This window comes from Notothenia rossii, assembly GCF_949606895.1.
Source record: "Notothenia rossii genome assembly, contig: scaffold_61, whole genome shotgun sequence".
In the NCBI taxonomy this organism is placed as follows: domain Eukaryota; kingdom Metazoa; phylum Chordata; class Actinopteri; order Perciformes; family Nototheniidae; genus Notothenia; species Notothenia rossii.
This window is the reverse complement of record NW_027639460.1, coordinates 256417-270243: the sequence shown is the minus strand read 5'-3', so window position 1 is coordinate 270243 and position 13827 is coordinate 256417. Positions and strand designations below refer to the sequence as shown.

The 13827-nt window shown below is 45.8% G+C and overlaps 2 protein-coding genes across 2 annotated transcripts; one reads left to right on the top strand and one right to left on the bottom strand.

Moving 5' to 3' along the window:
- Positions 1 to 2195: 2195 nt before the first annotated feature.
- On the bottom strand, positions 2196 to 5941 carry haus2 (HAUS augmin like complex subunit 2). Its single transcript, XM_079696176.1, has 7 exons — positions 5270 to 5941; positions 4573 to 4659; positions 3996 to 4094; positions 3757 to 3826; positions 3464 to 3596; positions 2917 to 3025; positions 2196 to 2833 (listed from the first exon to the last, which is right to left on the bottom strand). The coding sequence occupies exons 2-7, from the start codon at positions 4657 to 4659 to the stop codon at positions 2717 to 2719; spliced, it is 615 nt and encodes a 204-aa protein (XP_079552302.1). The 5' UTR covers positions 5270 to 5941; the 3' UTR covers positions 2196 to 2716.
- Positions 5942 to 6402: 461 nt separating this feature from the next.
- Positions 6403 to 13719, top strand: lrrc57 (leucine rich repeat containing 57). The gene is made up of 4 exons (XM_079696181.1): positions 6403 to 6819; positions 7121 to 7505; positions 9808 to 9943; positions 13301 to 13719. Exons 2-4 carry the CDS (start codon positions 7422 to 7424, stop codon positions 13591 to 13593), a joined length of 513 nt encoding a protein of 170 aa, XP_079552307.1. The 5' UTR covers positions 6403 to 6819; positions 7121 to 7421; the 3' UTR covers positions 13594 to 13719.
- Positions 13720 to 13827: the final 108 nt, after the last annotated feature.

The following is a 13827-nucleotide window of genomic DNA, read 5'->3' as shown; positions in this document are numbered from 1 at the left end:
TCACCACCACCAGGGTCAAGCTAAGCCCCTCCCCTTCAGACCGACCCCAACTACCCATTCACCACCACCAGGGTCAAGCTAAGCCCCTCCCCTTCATACCGACCCCAACTATCCATTCACCACCACCAGGGTCAAGCTAAGCCCCTCCCCTTCAAACCGACCCCAACTACCCATTCACCACCACCAGGGTCAAGCTAAGCCACTCCCCTTCAGACCGACCCCAACTATCCATTCACCACCAGAGTCATGCTAAGCCACTCCCCTTCAGACCGACCCCAACTACCCATTCACCAGCAGAGTCAAGCTAAGCCCCTCCTCTTCAGACCAACCCCGACTATCCATTCACCACCAGAGTCAAGCTAAGCCCCTCCTCTTCAGACCAACCCCGACTATCCATTCACCACCACCAGGGTCAAGCTAAGCCACTCCCCTTCAGACCGACCCCAACTACCCATTCACCACCAGAGTCAAGCTAAGCCCCTCCTCTTCAGACCGACCCCAATCTTCCATTCACCACCACCAGGTTCAAGCTAAGCCCCTCCCCTTCAGACCAACCCAACTATCCATTCACCACCACCAGGGTCAAGCTAAGCCCCTCCCCTTCAGACCGACCCCAACTATCCATTCACCACCACCACGGTCAAGCTAAGCCACTCCCCTTCAGACCAAACCCAACTATCCATTCACCACCACCAGGGTCAAGCTAAGCCCCTTCAGACCGAACCCAACCATCCATTCACCACCAACAGGGTCAAGCTAAGCCACTCCCCTTCAGACCGACCCCAACTATCCATTCACCACCACCACGGTCAAGCTAAGCCACTCCCCTTCAGACCGAACCCAACCATCCATTCACCACCACCAGGGTCAAGCTAAGCCCCTCCCCTTCAGACCGACCGAACTATCCATTCACCACCACCAGGGTCAAGCTAAGCCCCTCCCCTTCAGACCGAACCCAACTATCCATTCACCACCACCAGGGTCAAGCTAAGCCACTCCCCTTCAGACCAAACCCAACCATCCATTCACCACCACCAGGGTCAAGCTAAGCCGCTCCCCTTCAGACCGAACCCAACCATCCATTCACCACCACCAGGGTCAAGCTAAGCCACTCCCCTTCAGACCGACCCCAACCATCCATTCACCACCACCAGGGTCAAGCTAAGCCACTCCCCTTCAGACCGAACCCAACCATCCATTCACCACCACCAGGGTCAAGCTAAGCCACTCCCCTTCAGACCGACCCCAACTATCCATTCACCACCACCACGGTCAAGCTAAGCCACTCCCCTTCAGACCAAACCCAACCATCCATTCACCACCACCATGGTCAAGCTAAGCCACTCCCCTTCAGACCGAACCCAACCATCCATTCACCACCACCAGGGTCAAGCTAAGCCACTCCCCTTCAGACCGAACCCAACCATCCATTCACCACCACCAGGGTCAAGCTAAGCCACTCCCCTTCAGACCAACCCCAACTACCCATTCACCACCAGTCAAGCTAAGCCACTCCTCTTCAGACCGACCCGACTATCCATTCACCACCACCAGGGTCAAGCTAGGCCCCTTCCCTTCAGACCGAACCCAACCATCCATTCACCACCACCAGGGTCAAGCTGAGCCACTCCCCTTCAGACCGAACCCAACCATCCATTCACCACCACCAGGGTCAAGCTAAGCCACTCCCCTTCAGACCGAACCCAACCATCCATTCACCACCACCAGAGTCAAGCTAAGCCACTCCCCTTCAGACCGAACCCAACTATCCATTCACCACCACCAGGGTCAAGCTAAGCCACTCCCCTTCAGACCGACCCCAACTATCCATTCACCACCACCAGGGTCAAGCTAAGCCACTCCCCTTCAGACCGACCCCAACTATCCATTAACCACTAGGATCAAGCTAAGCCACTCCCCTTCAGACTGAACCCAACCATGTATTCACCACCACCAGGGTCAAGCTAAGCCACTCCCCTTCAGACCAACCCCAACTATCCATTCACCACCACCAGGGTCAAGCTAAGCCACTCCCCTTCAGACCAACCCCAACTATCCATTCACCACCACCAGGGTCAAGCTAAGCCACTCCCCTTCAGACCGAACCAAACTATCCATTCACCACCACCAGGGTCAAGCTAAGCCCCTCCCCTTCAGACCGAACCAAACTATTCATTCACCACCACCAGGGTCAAGCTAAGCCACTCCCCTTCAGACCGAACCCAACCATCCATTCACCACCACCACCAGTGTCTAGACCCCGGGGGGGTTTAATCGGATCGGTTCTCCTGATACTCCTGCACAACGGGGCCTAATCGCCAAAACTCCATTACATTCATTCGTGTATTCCTGGCAATAAATATGTATTCTTACATCAAAACCATCTTTCCTGATTGAAGGGTTGTTGTCTGATGAAGTTGCTAGTGAGGTTCAGAAATGTAATAAATAAATAAGTGTCTAATAAATAACCTTGGCATCTCTTTTAAGTTATCTACAAACAATTAAACATAAATCCAAAATAATGTTGTTTTTTTAAATGTAATTTGACAGAGAAATAAAGTCACTTCTGAACAGTTTCTACCAACATCAGATTTTATTAAAACAAATAGCAATATTTGACACAATTATATTAAAAACTCAGAAACAGTATGCATGTTAAGGTGCTTATCAGATAAAATTAGGAGGAGGAGGAGGATGAGGAGGAGGAGGAAGAGGGTCATCCAGCAGAACTGTCACTCTGCTTGCTGCTGTGCGCCTCCTTCCTCTGGAGCACCTGATTGGACAAACTCTCCACATCCGCCACATGAGCCAGTAGCTGAGCGAGAGACGTGTTCTGATACAGAGAGAAGAAGAGGGTAGGATGGGTTTATTTTGATAAGTACATGTGGGATATTAAAGTAGGACCATGTGACTGACCAGCTGAGCGAGGCGGTCGATGGCGGACGGACTGCAGCGCACCGACGTCAGCTTCTCCTCCAGAGTCTGGATGAAGTCCAGCAGCATCTTCACCACGTCCACCACGAACCTGACACACAGAGGACATTTGAAGCTGGGGACAAACCGGTCTCTTTCTGTGTTTCCAGCCGTCTACCCAAAAGACAACAGGGAAACTACCTCTGTGTCAGACCGATGTTACTGTGATGGAAACTTCTGAAGCAATGGAGACTCAGGGAGACACGGGAGAGCAGGAACTTTGATGGAAAACACTGATGGTTTATTTGGAGCTTCGGTCGGAGAATTCAAAAGATATGTTCTGCAGATCTCTACACTAGATCCATGTATTTAGCTAGTTCTGAGAGAATAAACAACATTGTGCATAACAAGATAAAACACTATAACACCTCTATCAAGCAGGAATAAGGAGACAAAACACAGAGAGAAGCTCAAGGTTTAGGCCTGTGAGGGCAAACTGATAAACTGGGTCAAAGTTATGGGCCTAGGAAAGTATCTCCCCAACAGTTACCTCTGCAGGTGAGCCTGGACGGGCAGGTTGGTTCGACCCAGAGGTTTCATCAGGCGCTGCCTCAGACTGTTCTGCTCCTTCAGGAGACCCTGCAGGTGGCTGCAGAACATCTGCAACATCTGGAACCTCCGAGCTGCACACACAAAGATATACTTGTTTAAATGATCTAATCATACAGCATATATAGAAAAATGTCATAGTGCTGGTTTAGTCTGCACATGAGATGTGTGGCTGGAACAATATATCAACACACTGATGCTTTACATTTTTTGTTTAAAAATAGAAACACTCACAGAGGTAGAAACTGTTTGTGACGTCAGCGCTCTTCTTCTCCATCTTCAGTAGATCCATCTCAAGCTGCAGCTGCAGGAGAAACAAGAACAAGGGAATTCAAACTAAGACATGACATTGATGTTTGATTAGAGAAAACAGCCCTTAGTGCACCTTAGGAACAAAATGTTCTGCAGGTTTAAAACGTAGCATCCTAAAACAAGTGTAAGGTAAGATCATGTGACGTCAGAGTGAAGCGTACCTGGTCCAGCTGTCTCTGCGTTCTGATTCGCTGTTCAGCCTCGTGCAGCTGATTGGAGAAGACGGGGCTCAGCCTGGAGGAGGCGGAGTCTATTTCCCCCTGAGGAAAGGTAGAGACATTCATTTTTCAAATGTTACTTCTGTGGGGACATGAATGTGGTTCAAAGGGACATCTGTGTGTTCGATCTGCATCTCCTTTTGGTTATTTTGTGTCTCGTTTAGGTTTTTTGACTTTCTTTGCAGTAGTTTTGTGTCTTTTTTGGTTATTTTGCTTCTTTTTGTGGTTTTAATATGTTTTCTTTTGATCATTTTGTGTTTAAATGTTGTGTTTTTCCGTGACTTCTTAACCGGAAACATTGGCAGTAACTTCAAACTAAGGCTCACTTATATACAATATTTCCAAGGTGCTGACAGAGCTAGACACTGTTTGGACCTCATGTTTTTATTTGACCATCAACTATGGATGGATTAATCCAGGCGTTAAAGTTCAAACCTGTGAGAGTCTTCATCAGATGGGTGAGTTTCTCTAAAACTTGTTTTTTCTGTTACTTACTAGATGAAAGAATATAAGCTCTGACCTGAGACAGAATATCTTTGGAGACACATCTGGCCAACAGGCTGGCAGCTGGAGTCACTGAGAACGGAGACAAATCCCACCGATGCATCTGAAACAAGGAGAAAAAACTGGTTAAAACAGCAAAAAGGATAAGTAGCAGCATTATAAAATAAATAAATAAATGAAATAGCTGCAGGATGACGGTAGTAAATACTATATTTCCTAGTATTTAAGTATATATTGCACAGTTGTATGTTTTTTACATAATAATAGATTACTAATAGATTTATTTTGTAAGCGCTTTTACAGGTGCTCAAAGTCCTTTTACAGAGATAGTGGCAAAAAAGAACAAAAAAATAAATATAGTTAAGTCACATTAAAATCAAGCAATACAACAACAATCACACATTAAAAGCCAGAATGAAGATTGAATTTACATGTAGTAAAACATACAAATACCAACAAAAACTTGAGTTGTGCTGTAAATAATCAGTTCATAAACTCCAAACTCCAAATCATGTTGTATTTTCTTTTTTAAACCCCTAATGTTAAAACAGAGGACGAGTTAGTTTAAAACTAGTAGATTCTTTAAAGGGATTTGGCGTCAATGCAAGCTGTGGAGAAATGTGTCCCTGAAGAGTTGTTACGGTAAGAATCACTTTATGAAGATGTACACAAAACCACCAAAGTGTTATTAATAGTTAAGTGTTTCTTCTTACCGTTTGTTCAGAGAAATGCTTTGTGAAATATCAACAACAACCCAAACTAAACCCGCCCGATGGTTTGTTCTTCTTCTTCTTTGGTGGTTTAACGGCAGCTGGAGTTGCACTACTGCCACCTTCTGGAGGGAGTTAACGATACATACAGTACAGTCGTTTTCTTTCAATCGTATTTTCCTTTCGATGTATATTTAATTTGGATGACATTTCATAAATAAAATAAATAGTATCAGGGAATAATTTGCCCTAGTGTCCTCCTTCGCCCTCTGACGCAGATGCCCACCCTTGAGCAGCCGTTATCTCGAGGGGCTAGCCTAGCCTAGCATTTTGTTGATGTTACCAGTTAGTGACCGGGCAACTCTCGGTCAGAGATAGTTATTGTTGTGGGACACCTGGAACACATCCTTCTCGGGGTGTAGATGACCCCGAGCCATAAGCGACAACAAATGTGATTCAGTGTCCTCAGCTGTTTAGTCTAACTAATGAAGAATGTTGATTATTACACTCTGAACTAGTTGAAACCTGGAGCTACAGGAGGGGTCTTCAGAATTGGTTTGGCATCTCTTCCGTGTGGTCAACTTGTGGCCCCGTGACATGTCTTGTGAATTCTCCGGCTGAAGCTCCAAATAAACCGTCAGTGTTTGCCATCAAAGCTCCAGCTCTCCTCGTGTCTCTCTCTCTCTCTGAGTCCTGACTCTTGCTTCAGAAGTTCCCCCCACAAATAGAGCAGGCTCTGGTTGAACTCCATAGTTCCTTATGTCGTTTTTTCCTTAAAAAAACCCATTTTTATTTGATTTACTCTGCTGTTTCTTTCACACTCCATGTAAATAATATCCTACTTTTACATTTTGTTAGCTGTAATTTGGCCCCTTACAGTGTCTAGTGTCAGATATGTTTCCCTTTCAATATGTGCATGTAGTTTACTTTTTTAGTGCCGATTTAATTTCTATTTTGAGATGTTTACATGCTGCTGGGTTGAAACAACGTCTCAAATTGGAATCAATAAAGTTCATTTGATCCTATCTTATATAGGATTATTATTATTATTTGTGAAGTAGTACTTTGTCAAATTCTGCAAATGTAACAGCGTTTGTTACAGTGTAGTATTAGTAATATAAAGGGTTGGAACTCGGAATACTTCATGCAATACTGACTGTAGTGCATTAATAAGTACAATATTCACCTATGAGATGTGGGGGAATGGTAATGTTAAGTAGCTTAATTTGGAAATACTCAAGTCGAGTACAAGTAGGCCTACCTTCAAATTGTACAATGTGTAAATTACTAATCAATAGTGTATGTCCCTCTTCTGACCAGGTGGTGGCGGTAATATGTCCAAAAGGTTTTTACTAACCGCAAATATTATCCAAAGAAGAATTACTAGTGACGTATCCCGTTTCCGCTGTTCCCATTGGCTCACAGACTCTGCTCAGTCTCTAGTAAACAGGGCGGCTAACATCTCTCTCTGCTGCACACTTTAATTAAAACATTTTAACAAACTGTATTTTAAAATGTGGACTTAAAGCGACGGCTTTAACTCTCGCTTTCTTGTAAGTACAACTGCTTTATGTATTACTTGTTTTTGAGCTGTTTTTAATGTCTGATAGAATGTGAACGGTGCTAATGCTAACGTTAGCTCCCGATTCACACCCATAATAAACATCAGTAAAGAGACTATTTGTAGCTTCTGTGTGTTAACTTTCGGGTGGTTCGGTAGCTTGTTACGTAACTCAACAATGTTTGATTATTGGTTATTAATAAAAGGGTTTTATTGTTAATACAAGCGAGCTAATGGAGCTAGCTCTTCCAGCCTGTTGCTTCTTGTTGTTTATGGATTTTCTTCTTCTGCAGGGATTTCACTGCCTGATCTCATTAACACCCACGAAGAAGAAAAGCAGGCGGACCGTTAAAGCTGATCCTGAGACTCACACTGACAACAGCCTGTTTGGATATGATCCCTGAGATTAGCTTCAGTGTAGTTTCACTGCTGTAGATTGAGAGAGGAGCTCCTGTTATTGTGTCAACGCACGCACGCACGCACGCAAACACACACACACACACACACACACACACACACACACACACACACACACACACACACACACACACACACAGTGAGACAGGTGGACGGGTACCTGGCTGCAGGGTCCAGATGGGGAACAGTGCACTGAAGACTCACCTGGAAAACTCCCAGAAGACGGGGGTTTTCCAGCTGACAGCGAAGGGACTGCAGGAGGTGAGACACACACACCACGATCTCATGTGTTTATCCGAAATATTGGCACTGAGGATTAAGTTATAATCTGCTGTGTTCACCCAAAACAATAAGAAAACTAAGTCACAACAGTCGACAACAGTAGAGCTGTCTATTGGCAAGAAGCTAGCAATATAATCATTTTATGACAATTCAATATGTTGTGAGATAATATAGTGCAATGTTGCCCAAGTATAAGATCACACAACCAAATGCATAACATCTGAGTAAATTGTTCTACTCTATGCAAAACAGTAGTGTTAAATATACTTAGTAGTGGTACTTAATAAAGTAAAATGCATTGTCCCTGATCTTTAAATGTATGTGAATGAACACATATTTAATTAGCTAGTTGTGGGGGAAACTGAATTGACAAGACATGTCACGGGCCACGAGTTGACCACAGGGTTGAGATGCCACAATCAATTCTGAAGAACCCTCCTGTAGCTCCAGGTTTTAACTAGTTCAGAGTGTAATAATCAACATTCTTCAATAGATAGGAGGGATGTAACGATACCAAAAACTCACGGTACGAGAATATCGCGATTACAAAGTCCACGGTACGATATTTATCGCGATATTGAAAAATAAAGGAAAAACATTTGCATTTATTTATTAAATAATAAATCTGATTTGTACAGCATTTTAGTAGGATAGTAGTATTTTAAAGTGTCAACAATATAATAATCAGACCCTGCAATAGAATAAATCAAGTTTCACTTTAGTTTTTCAAGTACCTCCACTCTAACTCACTCACTCACTCACTAACTCAGCATCATCAAGGTTATCTTTTAGGAATATGAGCATGTCCACATTTCCAGGTAGAAGCTGGGATGTTTGGGCGTTTACAATATTCCCTGCTGTGGGAAAAACTCTCTCGCTTGGTACTGATGTTGCTGGGATAGAGAGATATGCTTTGGCCATGGGTGAAAGCAGTATGGCTGCACGATTTTGGGAAAAAATCTAATTGCGATTTTTCTGACTGATATTGCGATTCGAATTGCGATATTGGTTTTTAAGCGACCCAACGGAAATCTATTGTAAAATGCGGCCATATCTCCGGCTAGGCAGGTCGTATCAACGTTCTCCCGCCTCGAGCACCCCCGCAGCCCGAGCTACGAGTGAAAGAACTAAACTTACATGAAACTTCCGTTGGGTTGCTTTAAAGTCAGGCTTCAGTTTAAGATTCACCCTGTAATAGAAACATGTGATGGAGCATTACTAACCTGACTCAGACGGTTCACCAAACCATCTAGGAGAGCTCCATTGAAGCCATTTGGAAAGGGCAGGCACTTTCAAAGATACTTGGCAGGTGATTGGATCAATCTGTCTATCACCTTCTATCATGGGCCACTTCTGATTGGTTAACAATGGCTGGTACATGTGGAGCAAAGCACTTCTGATTGGTGTGGATGACTGACACACAAGAAGAAAAAAAAAAGAAGAAAAAAAAAAATTCGTAGGCTTTGCGAGCAGTGGGTCAAACTGTGCATTGTCTCTCCACCACTTCAAAAACAATACAGTTGTTGCTAAGAAGGTGAGGCTTATTGACAGGGCGAGATATAAACATACTGTTGGTACTTGTCAATGTCTCTAGGTATGTTCATGTAGCCCTGTAGATACGATGTGCTTTTGTGTTATCTGTTGTTTTATGTTCATGTTGTAACCTACTTGCTGCCATGTTGGACAGGTCTCCCTTGAAAAAAGATCGATGATCTCAATGGGACCATCTGGTTAAATAAAGTTTAAAAAAAAAAAAAATTATTAAAAAAGAATTATAATTTTTTTTTAATAATAAAAAAAAAAATCGTGGTATATTTTGTCAGTCTCACGACGGTATTGAGACATCTATTTACCGCGATATTCGATATATCGTCACATCCCTAATAGATAGACTAAACAGCTGAGGACACTGAATCACATTAGTTGTCGGTTATGTTCGAGGTTTCCCACAACAGTAACTATCTCTGACCGAGAGTTCACAAACTGGTAACAACAGCAACTTGCTAGGGCAGCCCCCCCTTAAGGGAGATAGCGGCTGCTCGAGGCTGGTCAGCTGCGTCAGAGGTGAAGGGTAAACATGCAGGGCAAATTATTCCCCAACAGTAGTGTCTATTTTTTTCAGTTAATCATCAGTTGAAGAAAACCTATAATTGTAAAAGTGTTTTTCTTGTATTTGGTTTGGTGTGAAGTTTTCCAAAGAGCAAACTAGTAAAACTGCAGCAGCTGGTCCTTCTTTACTTAAATATTGAATTCTTTACTTTTACGCTTTGTGTCGTTTCAGTTTCCAGAGGAGCTGCAGAGACTCACCGCTAACCTGCGGACGGTCGATCTGTCGGGGAATAAGATCGAGGTTCTTCCTCCCGCCATCGGAAACTTCCTGCATATGAAGAGTCTGACGCTCAACTCCAACAGAATCAGTGAGTGTTCCACCATGATGCGGATTTATATGAAGAACGCGTTACGCCCAGGTCTAGGGGAAGCTAGGCGCAGCACAAAAGTGCACTCTCCCCACTCTCCCCACTCTCCCCACTCTCCCCCCTCTCCCCCCTCTCTCCCCACTCTCCCCACTCTCCCCACTCTCCCCCCACTATTCCCACTCTCCCCACTCTTCCCACTCTCCCCCCCACTCTACCCCCTCTTTCCCCTCTTCCCACTCTTCCCACTCTCCCCACTCTTCCCACTCTCCCCACTCTCCCCACTCTCCCCACTCTTCCCACTCTCCCCACTCTCCCACTCTCCCCACTCTTCCCACTCTCCCCACTTTCCCCACTCTCCCCCCACTACTCCCACTCTCCCCACTCTTCCCACTCTCCCCCCACTCTTCCCCCTCTTCCCCTCTTCCCACTCTTCCCACTCTCCCCACTCTCCCCACTCTCCCCACTCTTCCCACTCTTCCCACTCTCCCCACCTTCCCACTCTCCCCACTTTCCCCACTCTCCCCCCACTACTCCCACTCTCCCCACTCTTCCCACTCTCCCCCCACTCTTCCCCCTCTTTCCCCTCTTCCCACTCTTCCCACTCTCCCCACTCTCCCCACTCTTCCCACTCTCCCCACTCTTCCCACTCTTCCCACTCTCCCCACTCTCCCCACTCTTCCCACTCTCCCCACTCTCCCCACTCTTCCCACTCTCCCCACTCTCCCCCCACTCTTCCCATTCTTCCCCCTCTTCCCACTCTCCCCACTCTCCCCCCACTCTTCCCATTCTTCCCACTCTCCCCACTCCCCCCACTCTTCCCCCTCTTTCCCCTCTTCCACTCTCCCCACTCTTCCCACTCTCCCCACTCTCCCCACTCTTCCCACTCTTCCCACTCTCCCCACTCTCCCCCCACTCTTCCCATTTTTCCCCCTCTTCCCACTCTCCCCACTCTCCCCCCATTCTTCCCATTCTTCCCACTCTCCCCACTCCCCCCACTCTTCCCCCTCTTTCCCCTCTTCCCACTCTCCCCACTCTTCCCACTCTTCCCACTCTTCCCCACTCTCCCCCCAACTCTTCCCACTTTCCCCACTTTCCCCACTCTTCCCCACTCTCCCCACTTTCCCCACTCTTCCCACTTTCCCCACTCTCCCCCCACTCTTCCCACTCTCCCCACTTTCCCACTCTCCCCACTTTTCCCACTCTCCCCACTTTTCCCACTCTCCCCACTCTCCCCACTCTCCCCACTCTTCCCACTCTCCCCACTCTTCCCACTCTCCCCACTCTCCCCACTCTCCCCACTCTCCCCCCACTCTTCCCACTCTTCTCCCACTCTCCCCACTCTCCCCACTCTCCCCCCACTCTTCCCACTCTCCCCACTCTTCCCACTCTCCCACTCTCCCCACTCTCCCCCCACTCTCCCCACTCTCCCCACTCTCCCCACTCTCCCCACTCTTCCCACTCTCCCCCACTCTTCCCACTCTTCCCACTCTCCCCACTCTCCCCCCACTTTCCCCACTCTCCCCACTCTTCCCACTCCCCCCACTCTTCCCACTTTCCCCCCACTCTTCCCACTTTCCCCACTCTTCCCACTCTCCCCACTCTCCCCACTCTCCCCCACTCTCCCCCCACTCTTCCCACTCAGTGAGGCAATGAATATCTAAAATGCTTTGACAATAAATACATAAAAACAAGTCATCTGTGGAAGCCGTGGCGCTGTAAAAAGCACGACCAATCATCTGAGGCGGCCCGGCTAAAGTAACTGGATGGCCTACCTGCCTGTCAGCCTTCCATCTGTGCACAAACTTATCTCGTGCCCTCATTGGTCATGTGCGCGTTCGTGTGTGTTGGAGGAGGGGCTCTGTAAGGAAGTGGCAGATTTGCTCTTTTTTTTTCCGGTGGTGTATTTTCAAATTCTAGCGCACTCGAGCTGGTTTCTCCAAAATGACCTATTCCACCTTTAAAGCCACACAGAACAACAGATCATGGAGTAGGAGAGGTCGATGAGAGAGAGAGAGGGGAGAGCTTAAATGCTCCTGTCCCTTCAGGTCTTAAAATAACAATTAGTTGTCCTTTGAAACACATTCTTGTCTTCTGGTTTAGATTCTGTGTAATAAAACATGTATATATTAATAACTCTTTTTATTGGGGTTCAGAGTGGAACAGTTGAACAATAGAAAAGCCATTAAATATGAATAAATGGGGAAACCAAAAATAAATCAAATCAGTTTTTTTATCATACATGTATAAGGAAAAAAGCAGTATTATAGAAAAATGTGTAATACGTAATTTCATTGCAAGTTCAGTTCAATTATAGAAAAAGGAAACTTGTTAAAAAAAAAATACGAATCAGAACGATTAAAACAGGAATAATGGAAAAAGATACAAAAAAACAATGTGAGAGAAATTGGCACACTGTATTGAAATGGTCGTTTAAGGGTTGCCCAATTTGATATGATATACTTTATTAAAAAGGGAAATTGTTTCTCTGCATTTGACCCATCCTAGAGTTAGGAGCAGTGGGCTGCCATTATGTACGGCGCCCGGGGAGCAGTGTAGGGAACGGTGCCTTGCTCAGGGACACCTCGGTAGCAATGGTATCATTCAATCCATCCCTCTCAATGAGAATTACATGAATCCAAATGTACATGGTGCTTGATGTGAAATACAATCTCAAGTTTGTATCAGAATAATTTTTATGACCAATAAGGTTACACATCGAGGAATTAGCTTTGGTGTAAAGAGTGCATACAGAGACACAGAGAGAAGAACAGGTACAATAATCTTGTAACACTGTAGCAACTGTAATATTACTGGTCAACAACAGAGATACCATTCTCATTTAATTTACATTTCATTTATATAATTAATTTGTTTGTTTTATCTGAGTGTTCCAGTGTCTGAATACCTTGAAGGCCTTGACAGTTCACCACTGATACGTATATATACATATCTATATTCTATATTCAAAGTGGACGGTAATTACATGTCACTTGTTAGAAACTTTTTTCCAAAGCGACTTACATAATCAATACAGGAGCAATTTGGGGTGAAGTATCTCAGGGACACAACGACATGCTGACTGCAGTGGGGTTTGAACCTGTGACCCCCCTGATCCGAACACAAACGCACAACCCACTGCGCCACACGCCTCCTCAAGACTTTCAGAGTGTATTTTCAAAATAACATTATCTTAGTAAAGATTCCCTCTTATTCATATCACAAGACAAAAGAGCAAGACCACCAGAACGGTGCATTAAAGTCCGAATGTTGTCACTCAAACATAAGAAAACCAATCTGAACCGTTGCCCCTCAGATGAAGGTAAAGCCCCCCCCCCCGTGTCGTGTCTCTCTCCTCAGCCGCTCTCCCCTCTGAGATCTCGAAGCTGAAGAAGCTGGAGACTCTGAGTCTGAACGGGAACCGCATCGTGACGCTGCCCTCCACTCTGGGCCAGCTAAAAGCCCTGCGGACCCTCAACCTGTCGGGGAACCAGATCTCAGAGTTCCCCCCCGGCCTGGGGACCTTGAGGCACCTGGACCTGCTGGATCTGTCCAGGAACCAGATCCGGAACGTCCCGGCACACGTGTCGGAGCTGCAGACCATCGAGATCAACCTCAACCAGAACCAGGTGGGTTTCTGTTCGGTCATCTGACCCCAGATTTAAAGAGAAACTTCCCCTCAACCTGAACCAGAACCAGGTGGGTTTCTGTTCGGTCATCTGACCCCAGATTTAAAGAGAAACTTCCCCTCAACCAGAACCAGAACCAGGTGGGCTTTCATTCGATATGATAATACTTTAATCATCAGATCAAGTCTGAAATGCTCCTTGCATCACAGCAGCTCCATGTGTAACATCAACAGACAGACATCAAGACACTATACATGA

Bases quoted from the DNA above. Each gene is read 5' to 3' on its own strand.
- haus2 (XM_079696176.1), bottom strand. From the start codon at position 4,659: ATGCATCGGTGGGATTTGTCTCCGTTCTCAGTGACTCCAGCTGCCAGC. The intron at 4,095-4,572 runs GTCAGAGCTTAT...ACCTTTCCTCAG, and splicing joins CCAAAGATATTCTGTCTCAG to GGGGAAATAGACTCCGCCTC. The intron at 2,834-2,916 runs GTCAGTCACATG...TCTCTGTATCAG, and splicing joins TCGACCGCCTCGCTCAGCTG to AACACGTCTCTCGCTCAGCT.
- lrrc57 (XM_079696181.1), top strand. From the start codon at position 7,422: ATGGGGAACAGTGCACTGAAGACTCACCTGGAAAACTCCCAGAAGACG. The intron at 7,506-9,807 runs GTGAGACACACA...GTGTCGTTTCAG, and splicing joins CAGCGAAGGGACTGCAGGAG to TTTCCAGAGGAGCTGCAGAG. The intron at 9,944-13,300 runs GTGAGTGTTCCA...CTCTCTCCTCAG, and splicing joins GCTCAACTCCAACAGAATCA to CCGCTCTCCCCTCTGAGATC.